Source organism: Pelophylax lessonae (assembly GCF_965119305.1).
Source record: "Pelophylax lessonae genome assembly, chromosome: 4".
Taxonomy (NCBI): domain Eukaryota; kingdom Metazoa; phylum Chordata; class Amphibia; order Anura; family Ranidae; genus Pelophylax; species Pelophylax lessonae.
In genome coordinates this window covers 197,292,744-197,308,211 of record NC_138771.1, presented here as the reverse complement: position 1 = coordinate 197,308,211, position 15,468 = coordinate 197,292,744, and the positions used below count along the sequence as shown (strand labels likewise).

The 15,468-nt window shown below is 40.3% G+C and overlaps 1 protein-coding gene across 1 annotated transcript in view; it reads left to right on the top strand.

Annotated features, from left to right (window-relative positions):
- LAMB1 (laminin subunit beta 1) overlaps positions 1 to 8,190 on the top strand; it is a 72,567-nt gene extending 64,377 nt beyond the window's left edge. The window contains exons 32-34 of the mRNA XM_082256717.1: positions 3,233 to 3,409; positions 5,572 to 5,731; positions 7,931 to 8,190. Of these exons, the coding sequence (XP_082112843.1) occupies positions 3,233 to 3,409; positions 5,572 to 5,731; positions 7,931 to 8,067 (474 nt within the window). The 3' untranslated portion in view covers positions 8,068 to 8,190. The remainder of the gene's footprint in view (positions 1 to 3,232; positions 3,410 to 5,571; positions 5,732 to 7,930) is intronic.
- Positions 8,191 to 15,468: the final 7,278 nt, after the last annotated feature.

The following is a 15,468-nucleotide window of genomic DNA, read 5'->3' as shown; positions in this document are numbered from 1 at the left end:
ACTTAGAACCCCCAAACATTTTATATATACAGTGGGTACGGAAAGTATTCAGACCCCCTTAAATTTTTCACTCTTTGTTATATTGCAGCCATTTGCTAAAATCATTTAAGTTCATTCTTCTTCCTCATGAATGTACACATAGCACCCCATACTGACAGAAAAACACAGGATTGTTGACATTGTTGCAGATTTATTAAAAAAGAAAAACTGAAATGTCACATGGTCCTAAGTATTCAGACCCTTTGCTCAGTATTTAGTAGAAGCCCCCTTTTGATCTAATACAGCCAGGAGTCTTTTTGGGAAAGATGCAACAAGTCTTTCACACCTGGATTTGGGGATCCTCTCCAGTTCTGTCAGGTTGGATGGTAAACGTTGGTGGACAGCCATTTTTAGGTCTCTCCAGAGATGCTCAATTGGGTTTAAGTCAGGGACCTGGCTGGGCCATTCAAGAACAGTCACGGAGTTGTTGTGAAGCCACTCCTTCGTTATTTTATCTGTGTGCTTAGGGTCATTGTCTTGTTGGAAGGTAAACCTTCGGCCCAGTCTGAGGTTCAGAGCACTCTGGAGAAGGTTTTTGTCCAGGATATCCCTGTACTTGGCCGCATTCATCTTTCCCTCGATTGCAACCAGTCGTCCTGTCCCTGCAGCTGAAAAACACCCCCACAGCATGATGCTGCCACCACCATGCTTCACTGTTGGGACTGTATTGGACAGGTGATGAGCAGTGCCTGGTTTTCTCCACACATACCGCTTAGAATTAAGGCCAAAAAGTTCTATTTTGGTCTCATCAGACCAGAGAATCTTATTTCTCACCATCTTGGAGTCCTTCAAGTGTTTTTTAGCAAACTCCATGCGGGCTTTTAATGTGTCTTACACTGAGGAGAGGCTTCCGTCGGGTCACTCTGCCATAAAGCCCCGACTGGTGGAGGGCTGCAGAGATGGTTGACTTTCTAAAACTTTCTCCCGTCTCCAGACTGCATCTCTGGAGCTCAGCCACAGTGATCTTTGGGTTCTTCTTTACCTCTCTCACCAAGGCTCTTCTCCCCCGATAGCTCAGTTTGGCCGGACGGCCAGCTCTAGGAAGGGTTCTGGTCATCCCAAACGTCTTCCATTTGAGGATTATGGAGGCCACTGTGCTCTTAGGAACCTTAAGTGCAGCAGAAATCTTTTTGTAACCTTGGCCAGATCTGTGCCTTGCCACAATTCTGTATCTGAGCTCTTCAGGCAGTTCCTTTGACCTTATGATTCTCATTTGCTCTGACATGCATTGTGATCTGGAAGGTCTTATATAGACAGGTGTGTGGCTTTCCTAATCAAGTCCAATCAGTATAATCAAACACAGCTGGACTCAAATGATGGTGTAGAACCATCTCAAGGATGATCAGAAGAAATGGAAAGCACCTGAGTTAAATATGAGTGTCACAGCAAAGGGTCTGAATACTTAGGACCATGTGATATTTCAGTTTTTCTTTTTTAATAAATCTGCAACAATGTCAACAATTCTGTGTTTTTCTGTCAGTATGGGGTGCTATGTGTACATTCATGAGGAAGAAGAATGAACTTAAATGATTTTAGCAAATGGCTGCAATATAACAAAGAGTGAAAAATTTAAGGGGGTCTGAATACTTTCCGTACCCACTGTATATATATATATATATATATATATATATATATATATATATATATATATATAGACACACACACACACATATATACATATATTTTTAGCAGAGGTCCCTTTAGAATGAAATGGTGGGTGTTGCCATTTTTTATGTTACACAATATTTGCGCAGCGGTTTTTCAAATGTATTTTTTTTTTTGGGAATAAAATCACTTTTAAAAATTAAACCATTAAAGTTAGCCCAATTTTTTTGTATAATGTGAAAGATGATGTTACAGTGAGTAAATAGATACCTAACATGTCACGCTTTAAAATTGCGTCTGCCGGTGGAATGGTGGCAAACTACGGTATTTGAAATTCTCCATAGGCGATGCTTTAGATGCCTTTACAGGTTACCAGTTTGGAGTTGCACAGGAGGTCTGGTGCTAAATATTGTTTAAATATGCGTGTGGGAGTAACGCATTAGCGCGCAAGCATGGTGGGACAGGGGCGATTTAAAAAAATGGATTTTTATATTTATTTTATACAAAACGTTTTTATATAGGTTAATGTTATTGCTATCACAACAACATCCTTTGTGACAGAATGGGCCATGACAGGTCCTCTTTATGGAAAGATCTGGAGTCTATTAGACCCCAAATCTCTCCCATTGCCTCAATACAGCCAATTAGACACAGATTGGTCTGATCGGCTGCTTTCCTGGCTGCTGGTGGCCAGGTAAACAAAGAGAAGTGACAACATAACTCGTCACTCACTGTTCCCGGGGTTGCAGAGAGAGAGGAACAATGTCAGTTCCATGTTCAGGGCAGCCATTGCCGCTGCCCGCATGACTCCTGGGCCCTGCAATCGTTTGGTAGAGCCTGGGAGAAGAAGCAGGAGAGGGGTGGGCCCCCTTCCGCCACCCGCAGATCGAGTGGCTAATTAGCCACTCAGGACACTTCTGCCTGAAACAGAATCATCGGCTAAAAATGACATGCAGGTGCAGGCATTATTCTGGTATAACCACTGAAACCAGAAGACATCCATGAACGTCCTCCCGGTGGGAAGTGGTTAAAAGGAATGCAAGGGGACTTGTGGGAACACCACGGATTTCACACAAAGGAAGCAATACAAAGGGATCAGAATACTTTCTCATACAAGTACATGGTACAGCAGGCATATATCAGGAATATGAAGTGTTGGGGTAACAAACGCTTTAACTATACTGCACTTAACAATCTACCCAAAATATTACTCCACTGTGGTCCAGTGCTGTTAATATTCTTGGCTGGATGATGCCCCCATCATCATTCAACCCTCTTTCAGTGAGCTTCGGGGTATGTTGGACTCATCCTCTTAGAGTGTTCTGTCATGTTGGCCCCAGCTCAGCGTGCAAAGCTGCAGAGAAGAGCACTGACGTCATAGAAGACAACTGAGAAAGAGAAGTATCCATAAAATGTTTAAAAATAAATAAATGCAAGAAGGACATTCCAGAGGTGGTGAGGTTGACTGGGGACAGGGAAGGTCTAGAGTTGGAGGAGTTCCAATTCAAAACTGATGAATATGTGTATGACCTTTTTACCTTGTCATTTCCTTTGGCTCATTGTAAGAGTCTATTTTTTTTTCCCACAGATTGAGTCGGAAGCAGCAGTCTCAGAAGAAACATTAAAGAATGCCACTGAACGTATGAGCGAACTTGAAAAGAATCTGGGAGATCTAATGAAGAAGTCTACTTCCAACGCGGAGTCTTTAGATTCGATTGAAAAGTCTGTTGCAGATGTGAAAGCAGATGCAGATGAAGTGAAAAAGGTTTGTTTAAAATAAAGCTTATGCACAAAAAAAAAAAAGGGACAAAGATGTGATATAACAGTTTAACAGTGGTTCGCACATAAGTTTACACTAAACTAAAATAAGTCTTTACACAGGAAAAGGAGGGGTACACTGACCATGACTGTATGGTTAGCAGTACTTCACAGGACTTGCCGCTATGGCTAACAGAGGGTGAAATCAGGGAAAGGCTGGATAAAATTAACACAAATAAATCACCAGGCCCGGATGGTATACATCCGAGAGTACTCAAAGAACTTAGTAAAACTATATCTAGACCACTGTTCCTGATCTTTGCGGACAGTATGTACCAGGGGATTGGAGGAAAGCTAACGTGATACTGATATTCAAAAAAGGACAGAGGCATATCCCGGGAAATTATAGGCCGGTCAGCCTGACGTCAATAGTATGTAAACTTCTGGAGGGGATGATAAGGGACTATATCCAAGAGTTTGCTAAAGACAACATCATCAGCAATAATCAGCACGGGTTTACCAAATGGGCGTTCTTGTCAAACCAATCTGTTGACATTCTACGAGGAGGTGAGCTGTGAGCTAGAGAGGGGGAGACCAGTGGTTGTGGATTTTGTGAAGGTGTTTGATACAGTTCCCAACAAGCGCCTAATTTATAAAATAAGGTCTGTAGGCATCGACCACAAGGTTTGCTCTTGGATACGAAACTGGTTAAAAGGGCGTGTCCAAAGGGTGGTAATAAATAACGCATACTCAGAATGGTCTGGGGTGGTAAGTGGGGTCCCCCAAGGTTCAGTCCTGGGACCAACCTAAGTCAATTTATTCATAAATAGCATTGAGGACAGGATCATTAGCTCAATCTCAGTTTTTGCAGAGGACACAAAATTGGGCAGGGCAATAACTTCACAACATGAGGCAGATATCTTAAAGAATGGCCTGAACAAGATAACAAAGTGGGCAACTAAATGGCAAATTAGGTTTAATGTGGAGAAGTGTAAGGTTTTGCACTTGGGGACTAAAAACATAAAAGCACAATACACTTTAGGGGGGGAATAAAAAATGTAGAAAGATCTGGGAGTCTTAGTAGAGGATAGACTAGGCAATAGCATGCAGCTGCCAAAGCCGGCAGAATATTAGCATGCATAAGGAAGGGGATGTTTTCCAGAGATAAAACTATAATGCTACCACTTCATAAAACACTGGCCTGACCGCATCTGGAATATTCTGTCCAGTTCTGGTCACCAGTCCTCAGGAGGGATGTGTTGGAGCTGGAGAGAGTCCAGAGAAGGGCAACAAAAGTAATTAGGGGATTGGAGGACTTTAATTATGAAGAGCGTTTACAATCGCTTTATTTATTCTCCCTGGAGAAGAGACGCCTGAGAGGGGACATGATAGCAATTTACAAATACCTCAATGGTGATCTCAGGATAGAAAAAAAACGATTCAGTCACAAGGATTGCATAAGGGCGCGAAGGTCATACAATGCGATTAGAGTAGAAGCGTTTTAACCTCAGGCAACGCAGGGGGTTCTTTACTGTTAGGGCTACAAGATTGTGTAATTCTCTACCACAAGAGGTAGTTACTGCGGGAAGTATGGCTACTTTCAAAAGACTCTTGAACATACATCTCAAGGATGAGAACATTAAGGGGTATGAGAAATGATTATGGCCACACACACCTACAAAGGTTGAACTGGATGGACTATTGTCTTTATTCAACCTCAACTACTATGCAACTATGCAAGTGATAGGCAATCCTGTTCTTTGGGTATAAAAATAAATAAAAAGTCCATTCCATGTGACCTATTCATTTTTCAGCAATAAAGAATGCTGAACTGATGAACTAGCCCTGCACTGGTCATGTGACTTGTGATGCTGGCAATCTCCCCCCTCTGAAGCCAGTTACCTATCTTTCTAAAGCTTAATATTTCTGAAGCAGTAAGGGCTAATTGATTGCAGGCTGCCGTCACCAAAGCACGCTAGTAGCAAAAGTTATGTTTTTAACTTCAGTTTTTACATTTATCTATTCAAGTCTATGATCTTTTACTTGCAGTAAGACGTGGCATCAGTTTTCACGTGTTTAAATGCATTTCCAAGAAGTCACCTCTTGGTTTGTATTTGTGTTGTTAAACAAGCTATTGCTGCGCCCTAATGGTTCCCTTCAATACTGCAGGTTCTAGACAACGAACTTAGTAATAAATATAAGGAAGTTGAAGACTTGATAACAAAAAAAGCTGAAGATTCTTCAGAAGCCAGAAAGAAAGCAGAACAACTTCAAAAAGAAGCGAAAGCCTTGTTAACACAAGCAAACAAGAAACTAAACTTGCTAAAAGGTAAGGAAATGACAATCTATATATATTATATTTTAGACTTCAACAAAATGATAATAAAATGTATGCATGTAAAAAATGTTTTTCTTTTAGTTTTGTATAGAAAAGGGAAGGGTTAAATCCCTATCAGGTAATTTTGCGTTGTCTGTGTCTTGCTCTACAGTAGTGGTTGTAAACTTAGAAGGTATATGGGCCTGATATCACCATGGGGCCATATAGAATATGTAATGATGCAAAAGACTGAAGACTTACTAGAGGAGATTTGCTACATAAATGGTTGGAGATTAGAATCATGCCGTAGGAGACGGGTCACATGAAAGTGCAAGTGATCACAAGTGATCACAGCCCTATTACAAACCAAAGCTTCAATTACCAACTACCGGGTTCCGAGGGCAGCAGTGCAAACACCAAAGGGCCGCATGTGGCCCTCAAACCACAGGTTATGCATCAGAGATCTAAAGATACCCTATTTTCCTGTATAGGAGACACAACAGGAAGTTAGAAAAATCTCTCCAAAATTAGGGAGTTTCCATTTTAGAAAGTTGTTGTTGGAGCATACACACATCAGTCATAACTTTATGATCACTGATTACCTTGTTAAAAGGGCATCTGAAAGTCAATGGGATATATTAGGCAGAAAGCAAGCATATTGTCTCTGAAGCTGATGTATTGGGAGCAGAAAAAATGGGCATTACAGCTTGGGGCTGCAACACCACAGACCAGTAAGGGTGCCCGTATCCACAGCCAAAAGTGGCTACAATGGCCATGTGAGCATCAGAACTGGTTCACTGAAAGGAAATGTACACCACTCCAGGTGAGGACAATCCAACTCTTAAACAACTAGGTGCAAGTCCAGTCCTTGGTCTGGATTCACTCACTGTAAAGGAAAAGAGGTATGACCGCACTCCAGTGGATGAAGATAAAATTATACTTTATTTGGATTGTAAATCCAACAAAACAAGACAATCAAGCCAGACAGTGGAGGCGTTTCACGATTCAAGAACGCTTAATCATAAATGGATTCACAATCTTAATAAAGGATCATTTTCTTTATCCACTGGAGTGCGGTCAAACCTCTTTTCGTTTACATTGAGAGCATCAGAACTAAACCACAGAGCAATGGAAGAAGGTGGTCTGGTCTGGTGAATTATGTTTTCTTTTACAACATGTGGATGGCCAGGTGCATGTGTATGTCACTCACCTAGGGAAGAGACGGCACCAGGATGCAGTATGGGAAGAAGGCAAGCCAGCGGAGGCAATGTGATGCTTTGGACAGCATTTTGCTGGGAAACCTTTTATCCTGCCCTTCATGTGGGGTTTCCTTGACACATACTACATACTTGAACATTGTTGATGACCAAGTAAGCCTTTCATGGAAACAGTGTTCAATGATGGTTGTAGCCTCTTTCAGCAGGAGAATGCATCCCGCTACACTGCAAGAATTTAAGGAACACAATGACAAGTTTGAGGTGTTGGTTTGGGCAAATTTAAGGTTTTGGACATCTTTTTATATCCTTTTCCATCTTTATAAAGTTCCATTACCTTGTTACACAGGTCTTTTGATATTTCTTTTCTGCTCCCCATGGCTCAGTATCTAGTCTGCTCAGTGCATTCACGTAAGAGCTAACTTTCCAACTCTCAAACTCATTGACAATTTATACACAGACACAAATTGCAATTTAAAAAGCCACAGATGTTGGTAATGAATCTATAATTGCCATTTCAACCTGTGTGTATTACCTTGTGTGTCTGTACCAAGGCCAAATATTCCAGAGTATGTACATTTTTGACCAGGGCCATTTGGGGGATTTCTGTTATTATGATTTAAAAGGAGCTAAACAACTATGTGATAATAAATGGTTTCATATGATTACTATACTTAAATTAAAGTGTATTTTTAGCAATATTAGTCATATTTTCAATATTAATGCCAAAATGTCACCATTTCTGCCAGGGTATGCAAACTTTTAAATACAATTGTGCCTTCCTATCTATTTATTCTTGCCAACAGCATAAGGTGTAAAAAAATAGGCAATGTTGATTGAGTGAGAGTGAAGTTCCGCTTTAAGGCAAAGTTAGAGGAAGCATAGTAGTCAATTAAACATGACAGTTTTTGAAATTGCTGCCACTATCTCTTAATACATTACAAATCAATTTCTTTTGTATTGGCATTGAAAAGCATGTTCTCTGTTTTAAATCCAGAATTAGAAAAGACATACGAAGACAACCAGAGAATATTAGAAGAGAAGGCAAAACAGTTAGTGAATCTAGAAGAAACAGTCCGGACACTTCTACAAGCTATCAGCCAGAAGGCAGCAGTCTACAGCACATGCTTGTAAACCAAGTCACTCCAATGGGAATCTGATCAACGGGACCAAAAGTTCTGTATTTATTGGAGATCTTTTTTTATTGTCTATTTTATTACAAAAGAAATGAACAAGTAATAAATAACTTGGAATAAATGAAGTGTTCTATTCTCTAACCCAAAACCATCTACACTTTATCTCATTAATAAGCCTTTTGTATTTAGTACAACAATTTGTATTTGTATTTTTTGTTAACCCATTTGCACTACATTACATATAGACTTAGCACATTCTAACACAATCTTATGCCTTACTTTATATGTGGACAAGACTCGTGTTCACTGTAAAGTGAATTTATCAAATTTTGTAGAGACAACGATCGTTTTATGGGCTAAACCACTTCCATTCCAAGAACCAGTCACATAAGGAAAGCAGTGCCTAGGCTCCTAAATCTGTGTGATGCTGCTATTAGAAGGTTCTCTACTCGTAGCCATGCTTCATTTGAACATTGGTAGTAGAGATTTCTTATATGCAAAAAGACAGAAAATAGCAGACTAAGATTATAACAACATTGTGAAAGGCAATTCATTTATAGCAAATGTGAATACCTGCCATTTTAACCTTTCCAAAGAGACAAGTGCTTGAAAGCAGAACTAAACCCTCCTATTGTTTTCAACCAAGGAAGCTGCCATCCTGGCTTCATTTTGATCTTCAAATGCCATGATGTTGCACATGTGATCAGTTATGACACCAGCCGTTTGATGGTTTGACAGTTTGGTTAAGAGTACAACCAATGTGACAGTTGTGCTATTTTTGAAATTGTTAAATTGATGGGTTTAGTTCCGCTTTAAATCCACAGCTTTAATTATCCAGAAAATGGTTAACTGCTGAACAAGAACATTGGATTAGCTGGTACACAATACTATCCAGCTGTGTTATTTGCATTATTTTTTACTGAATGGACTGGCTACATTTTCATATCTATTCTAGCTCAAAAAATTGCATGCTTTATCATTGTATACCTGTCTAGCAAACCAAAGGAGTTTCAAAATAATCTGAATATGTAGTTTAGCCAGATACTTGAATAAAATGAAGGATGCTAATCAACCGTTTCTCATAACTGTCAGTCTGTGATTATGCCTAGTATGCATGCTCTCTGCTGCTTCTTTCAATTAATTCAGCATCTACAGATGGCTAATCTGTGTTTATACAAAAACAAATATATATGGACAATTATACTGCAATGAAAGAGCACAAAATGTTAGGTATGGCAATGTTTGTATTCACTTTAAAGAAAATAATTCCACTTGTAAAAAACTTAACATGGAACTTTGGTCGGGAAATGAAGTCCTGCTAGATCACTTCAGGCCCCTTTTGCAGGTATAGAACATTATATCATTAAAAATAAGGATCTATACTGGTTAAAAACCAGTAATACACTGTCTCACCCTGCTCTCTGCATGCTCAATTGCTCTCCATTTTTAGGCACTGCCAAGTTTGTTGAGGCTGATCTGCTGACAGCCTGAAAGCGGAATTAAACCCTCCTATCCTTTACAGCCAAGGAAGCTGCTTCTGTTTAATCTGCAACTGCCATGGTGCTGCGCAAGTGATCAGTTAGGACACCAGCCATTTGATGGTTTGACAGTTTGTTTGCAGACACAAGCAAATGGGACAGTTAGCAGTCCCAGCATTCCAAGAATATAAGCATTTGTTTTTTTTTTTGACCAAGGAGGGTTTAGTTCCGTTTTATGATTTACTGCTGGGGCTCTGGGCTGCAGCAAAATGGTAGCCTCTGACAAGAAGAAAAACGGGAGAAAACCTGGAGGCAATTTACAGCACACACTAATTTTGGTAGCATAATTATTAACGTGGTCTGTATGTTCCTTGACAAAGAACATTCTTTTTTATTAAGTTGTTATGGGTAAAGTGTTACAGATGCACCGGCCCCCCCAGATCCCTCGTTTGACAGTGAGCGGGAGATCTTCTCGGTTTTGCGGCTTGTAGTTCTCATTGGACTAACAGGGAGCTGTTGAGTACTCTAGGTAGTTCATTGAGCTTTCTGCCAGTATCAGAGGTACAGGAAGAGAGCTAATAGTCTGCAAGTTTGTGGCATTACACCCACCATCTGCTGATCGAGGGTGCAATGCTTTACAAGCGCCTAACAACAAAAAAAAAAAAATGCATTTGTTATTTTTTTTTTTGTAAAGGTCAACTTATCCTTAAGTTGTTCCCAGTTCAAAACAGAGGATGCCTGTTGCAGGAGACTAACAGAAAGCCCAGGGAGACACAGAGTCCTTCTCTGATGTCCATCACCTGTACAACAGGGTATGAAACCCAGGAGCTGAGATTACCTAAGATTAAGAAGCTTGACCTTAGGATGAATCAATGTATTAGTACTGATACCGATGGTATCTTCTACAAATGGACTAGACTGTTATATGAATAAAGCCGGCATACGAAAAGGCTTCTTCAAAGTAACATTCTTTTTTCCAGCATGGATAGCGATAACCACATGACAAATGCTGACGCATTTCGGCTTTACGCCTTCCTCGTACTATTTATTCCATGCTGGAATAAAGAATTTTACTTGGAAGAAACCTTTTCGTGTGCCGGCTTTATTCATATAATATTTGGTTTGGACGTTCAGCCAGAGCACCGACACTTAGCTCTTTATCTTCCCACAGTGCGGTGGAGCTAGGGTGGGTTGTTGGGTAAGCTTGTCCTTTGCGGAAATCATGAGTTTCTTTCTTCTATTTTCATTTGGTGATCCAGCCAGTAGGTCTGGTGTTTTTCAAAAGAACAAGCTCTCTTCCATATGTATCAATTTACAGTGATGAGAAACAATTTAACACTGCAAGGGTGCTTACAATGATCAGATTTTATTTATTCATGTGAGATCTTTACCCAAAAAGGAATAAAACAGTTTTCTGTCACTAAGTAGAAAGTGTGAGCCGGAGTTTGGCTTCAATGCGTTAGTGAATTTAAATCTGCTAGTACATCTAACCCCCCCCCCCCCCCAAGACTGACAATGCTGCTCTCCCCCTATGCTACTTCAGCCACAGCAAGGGAACTCTAATACAAGAGTTGTGTTACAGTCCCAGTCCTCAAGTGATAATAGAAGGGAAAAAAGCATGAAAACAAAAAAGCAAATGCAGCCACAATATCTAATGATTGGTAAGTTGCAATATATTACATTTTTGGCTTTGGGTTTATTACCACTTTCAGCTTACTACGGCTAATCACAAACTCAATAGATGTTTGGCAGATGAACAAGGATCATTTCACTTATGAAACAGATTTAATCAAATGCTTACAATAGTACTGTATATTTAACAGAAGAAAGGGAGCAAATAAAAAAAAAATGCTATGTTTACATATACCTTGAAAATTAGGGAGCTAGCTTTTATAGAATGAGAGTGAAACATTGTTTTCAGTAATTTCTAAATTACTGACACAGAAGTATGCAAATTAGGTCTTCCGACTTAGACCTTCCTGACCTACACACTAGTTCCAGGTGAGCGAATTTTACACCAGAGAAAGCAAGGGAACTAGCATTTTTAGAACATCTACATTTTTATCAGCTTAGGTTTCTTAAGCTAAATGATCTCTGTTGCCAAATAAATGGGACAGGATGTATATTTAATGCAGTACAGCCCTACCACAACTCTTCAGTGGTTTTCTGTGCCATGTGGCAGGTATAGGAGCATTATTCCTGTCTAAACACAGGTAGGAGCAGTGATGATGCAGGACTTTGATAAGGTTACCTGTCATAGATTTCATCTCTTGGTGTCAGAGAGCAATGCTGTTTATAAAAAAAAAAAATTCACTGGTGTTGCATGTTCATTGTTTTATGGAAAGGCCAAAAGGAATCTGCCTGGGATCTTGGTGGGATGGCCAGATTACCAAAAGCAGTGAAGCATCCAGACCCGAGGATGTGGAACTCAAGCTCTTTACTGCTAAAAATATTTATGCAGTGGGTTAATCAGGCATAATGCTTCTGGTGAAGCTGTGTGAGCTAGAGTAAGGCCTGGTTCACACCTACGCAAGCTGCAGTTTGCATATTTCAGGTGCATTTTTCAATACACATTTTTGATCCATTGAAGTCTATGGAAAGAAAAACCAGAAAAAAGTCCCTGCCCCTTTCCATACAATGCACAGATGTCAATGTGACCCATAGGAAACCATGTGCACCTGTACATGGTAACCAAGTATAGTGTGTTTCTGCAAAACTAAAAACGCACTGAAAAAAAATGCATCAGTGTGAATCAGGTCTTAAGCCTGCCCCAGTACAGAAAATGTAGGTCAATAGACTAACCCGGTGGTTTGTCCAAGGCAGAGGAAGGCAACAATCAGCCTGCCAGTTGTGGTAAAACCAAAAATCCCATCATGTGTCTGCCTCTGGGAGTCATGGTTTTGGCTGTCAGTCTTAAAATGCCAACACCTGGAATGCTGTAGGATGTCTACCCTAGGCTAATATTTAGGCCACCTAAAATACTGCCTAGCACATTATATCATGGGAAAGTCAGTATGACTTTGCAATGTACCTGTATACTGAGCTATGAGCTAGAAAAGGAGTCTACAAACTTTATAATCAAATGGCCAGTTCATTATTCTGTAGACTTTAGGCTGGACAACAGATAGTGGGAGTAGAAAATGTCCCAGGATCAGTGGGAGAAAAAAAAAAAAAATGTAAAAAAAAGTGCAATCATTGGTATCAGTGGAAGGAATAGTGCCCCATCCTTGGGTGTCAGTAATAGAAATAGCGCCCCATCATTGGCATCAGTGGAAGGAATAGTGCCCCATCCTTGGGTGTCAGTAATAGAAATAGCGCCCCATCATTGGTGTCAGTGGAAGAAATAGTGCCCCATCATTGGTGCCACTGGGAGAAATTATGCTACACTGTTGTCAGTGGGAATAATAGTGCCTTACCATTTACAGTGGGAGGAATTATGCCACACTGTTGGTGTAAGTTAAAAGGGATGGTGCCTCCTCGTTGGTGTCAGTAGGAGGAATAGTGCCTCATAGCAGTGGAAGGAATGGTGCCCAAAGGGCTGGATAAAAGCCACAGTTTGCTTGCAATGTCTTCCTGCTTAGTGGTCTCCAGTGTTTGAAAAGTACAAAAGCTATGCTTAATCTATGAAATCACTGGAACACGTTTGAAACATGGTCATCGGGCTTAGAACTGTCAGCTCTGGCACTGAGACATGCAATGAAGAATCTTCCCACAAAAGTCAATCAATTGGCAACTCACTAATGATTAAGGATTTTCCATTTCCAAACCATAGCCAACTCTGATTTTTTTTAATTGCAGTAAAGCCACCAAAATTGATTGTAGGTAGCTACAGCTTTGAGGTGGCACACGAAAGACAAAGTGGATAAGTCATAGTGTGTAGACAATGGGGAGAATTTACTAGAAAACTGAAGCTCTTAAAATCTGGTGCACCTGTAAATGGTAGCCAATCAGCTTGTAACTTCAGCTTGTTCAATAAGGCTTTGACAATAAAACCTAGAAGCTGACTGGTTTCTATGCAGAGCTGCACTAGATTTTGCACTCTTCAGTTTTAGTAAATAACCCCCAGTGATATCAGAACAGACAGTGACCCTGGCTCTGCAGGCCAGAAAGTACAGGATTAAAGCCCACAAAAGGAGATCTAACATACACCTGTAGGCACATCCATCACCCAAGGAAACTAGCTAAAAACAGAGGCTTTTCTGAGCTGGGAGAGGATATGCATAGGTGGGGAATTTTTGCTTTTTCTTTTGCCAGTGTCCATTCACTTGAAAGTGGCAGCATAACTCAAGTAGTCATCAATACGAAATTCCCAGTGTTCTGGGATTTACTATTTTAATAATTTTCAAAGTAATTCTAGTAATTGTGCCCAGGAAAGCGAGTCACACTTGCAATTCAGGTTTCATCGGTTATGCAGTATAACAGGACTGATCCACCATTGCAGAACACGATTCATCACCAGAAAAAAGCTGGGTTCCAAGCAGCTTATACAGTGGAGACTGGCCTCTTCATCACCTTGTGTTTTTTTCTCTGCAATAGTGTAACCCCTAAATTGCTGCAAACGTCAATTGTGTTGTGGAGGTTAGTAAAGGATATCACTAAATATATGGTTTCTCGACTTGTTGAGTAGTTTAACTGGGGTAGTTACTTACAACTAGTCTTTGCTATTTTTTAAAGGAACACAATACAGTGAAACCTTGGTTTAAGAGGGCTTTGCAAGACAAGCAAAATTTTCAAATAAATTTTGACTTGATATACAAGCGATGTCTTGATATACAAGTAGCCTCAAGTCACAGCTGAGTATAAAAGAGAAGAGAGGCGCCTCCAAGTGTAGCAATATGGTTACATTTAATGAAGGTACAACATTTAGCAACTCATATGGTTGTTGATTGGAACAGGCACATCTAAGGATGCAGGCATTCAGGCTAAAGCTGTCCACATAGACCATCCTCTGCACCGCCATCTACATCATCCCTTCCATGCTGCCCCTCGCTTTCAGATCGCTGCAGGGTGGTCTTACCTGTCAGGATTACAGACTGGCAGCCGGCGGTGCAGAAGATAGTCTATGTGGACAGCTTTACCCCGGATGCCTGCATACTTTTTTTGCATGCCTGCCTGCCTGTTTTATTCATCAACCATGTGAGTTGCTAAATGTTGTACCTTCATTAAATGGAACCATATTGCTACACTTAGAGGCGCCTCTCTTCTCTTTTATACTCTGTATCTCCTGCTGGATTTTGCTTCTAATCCCCTTGTGGAAGCGGCTATTTGTGGATGGACATTTTATGGTTATATAACCTATCGCAATGCTATAATATTTTTATATGGACTACAAACTGAAGGATTTATGAATAAATGGTTGTGGAACGAATCATCTGAGTTTCCATTATTTCTTATGGGGAAATTTGCTTTGATATAAGAGTGCTTTGGATTACAAGCATGCTTCCGGAACGAATTATGCTCGCAATCTAAGGTTTTACTGTACTTCTAACTTTGAAATTAGCATACTTTTATATCTCAAGGCAGTGCTTGTATCCTCCCTTTTCCTGTTCATGTATTGGCATCACAGGGACATTTATCAAGCAAATTATTGACAATTAGATGCAAATCAGATCACTTCTGTTTTAGCATAGCCTATGCAACAGGTTTACTGTGTATTTGCCACCCTGTAAGGCCTGTAATCCTGGGTAGCCAAATGCATCTGATATATCATTGAAGACGAAATAGATTTTTATTCTAAACAGAAGTACAATTACCCCTTTATGCTCCAGTAACCCGTATATGCGGTGACAAAAAGCTGGGGTTTAACACTCACACACTACCCATTCACATGCTGGGCGGGAAATGTTTATGTGCTGGGAGCATGCTTCCTGTACAAAGACCAAGATGCTGAAAACTGCTTTCCCTCCTGAAAAAAAATATGC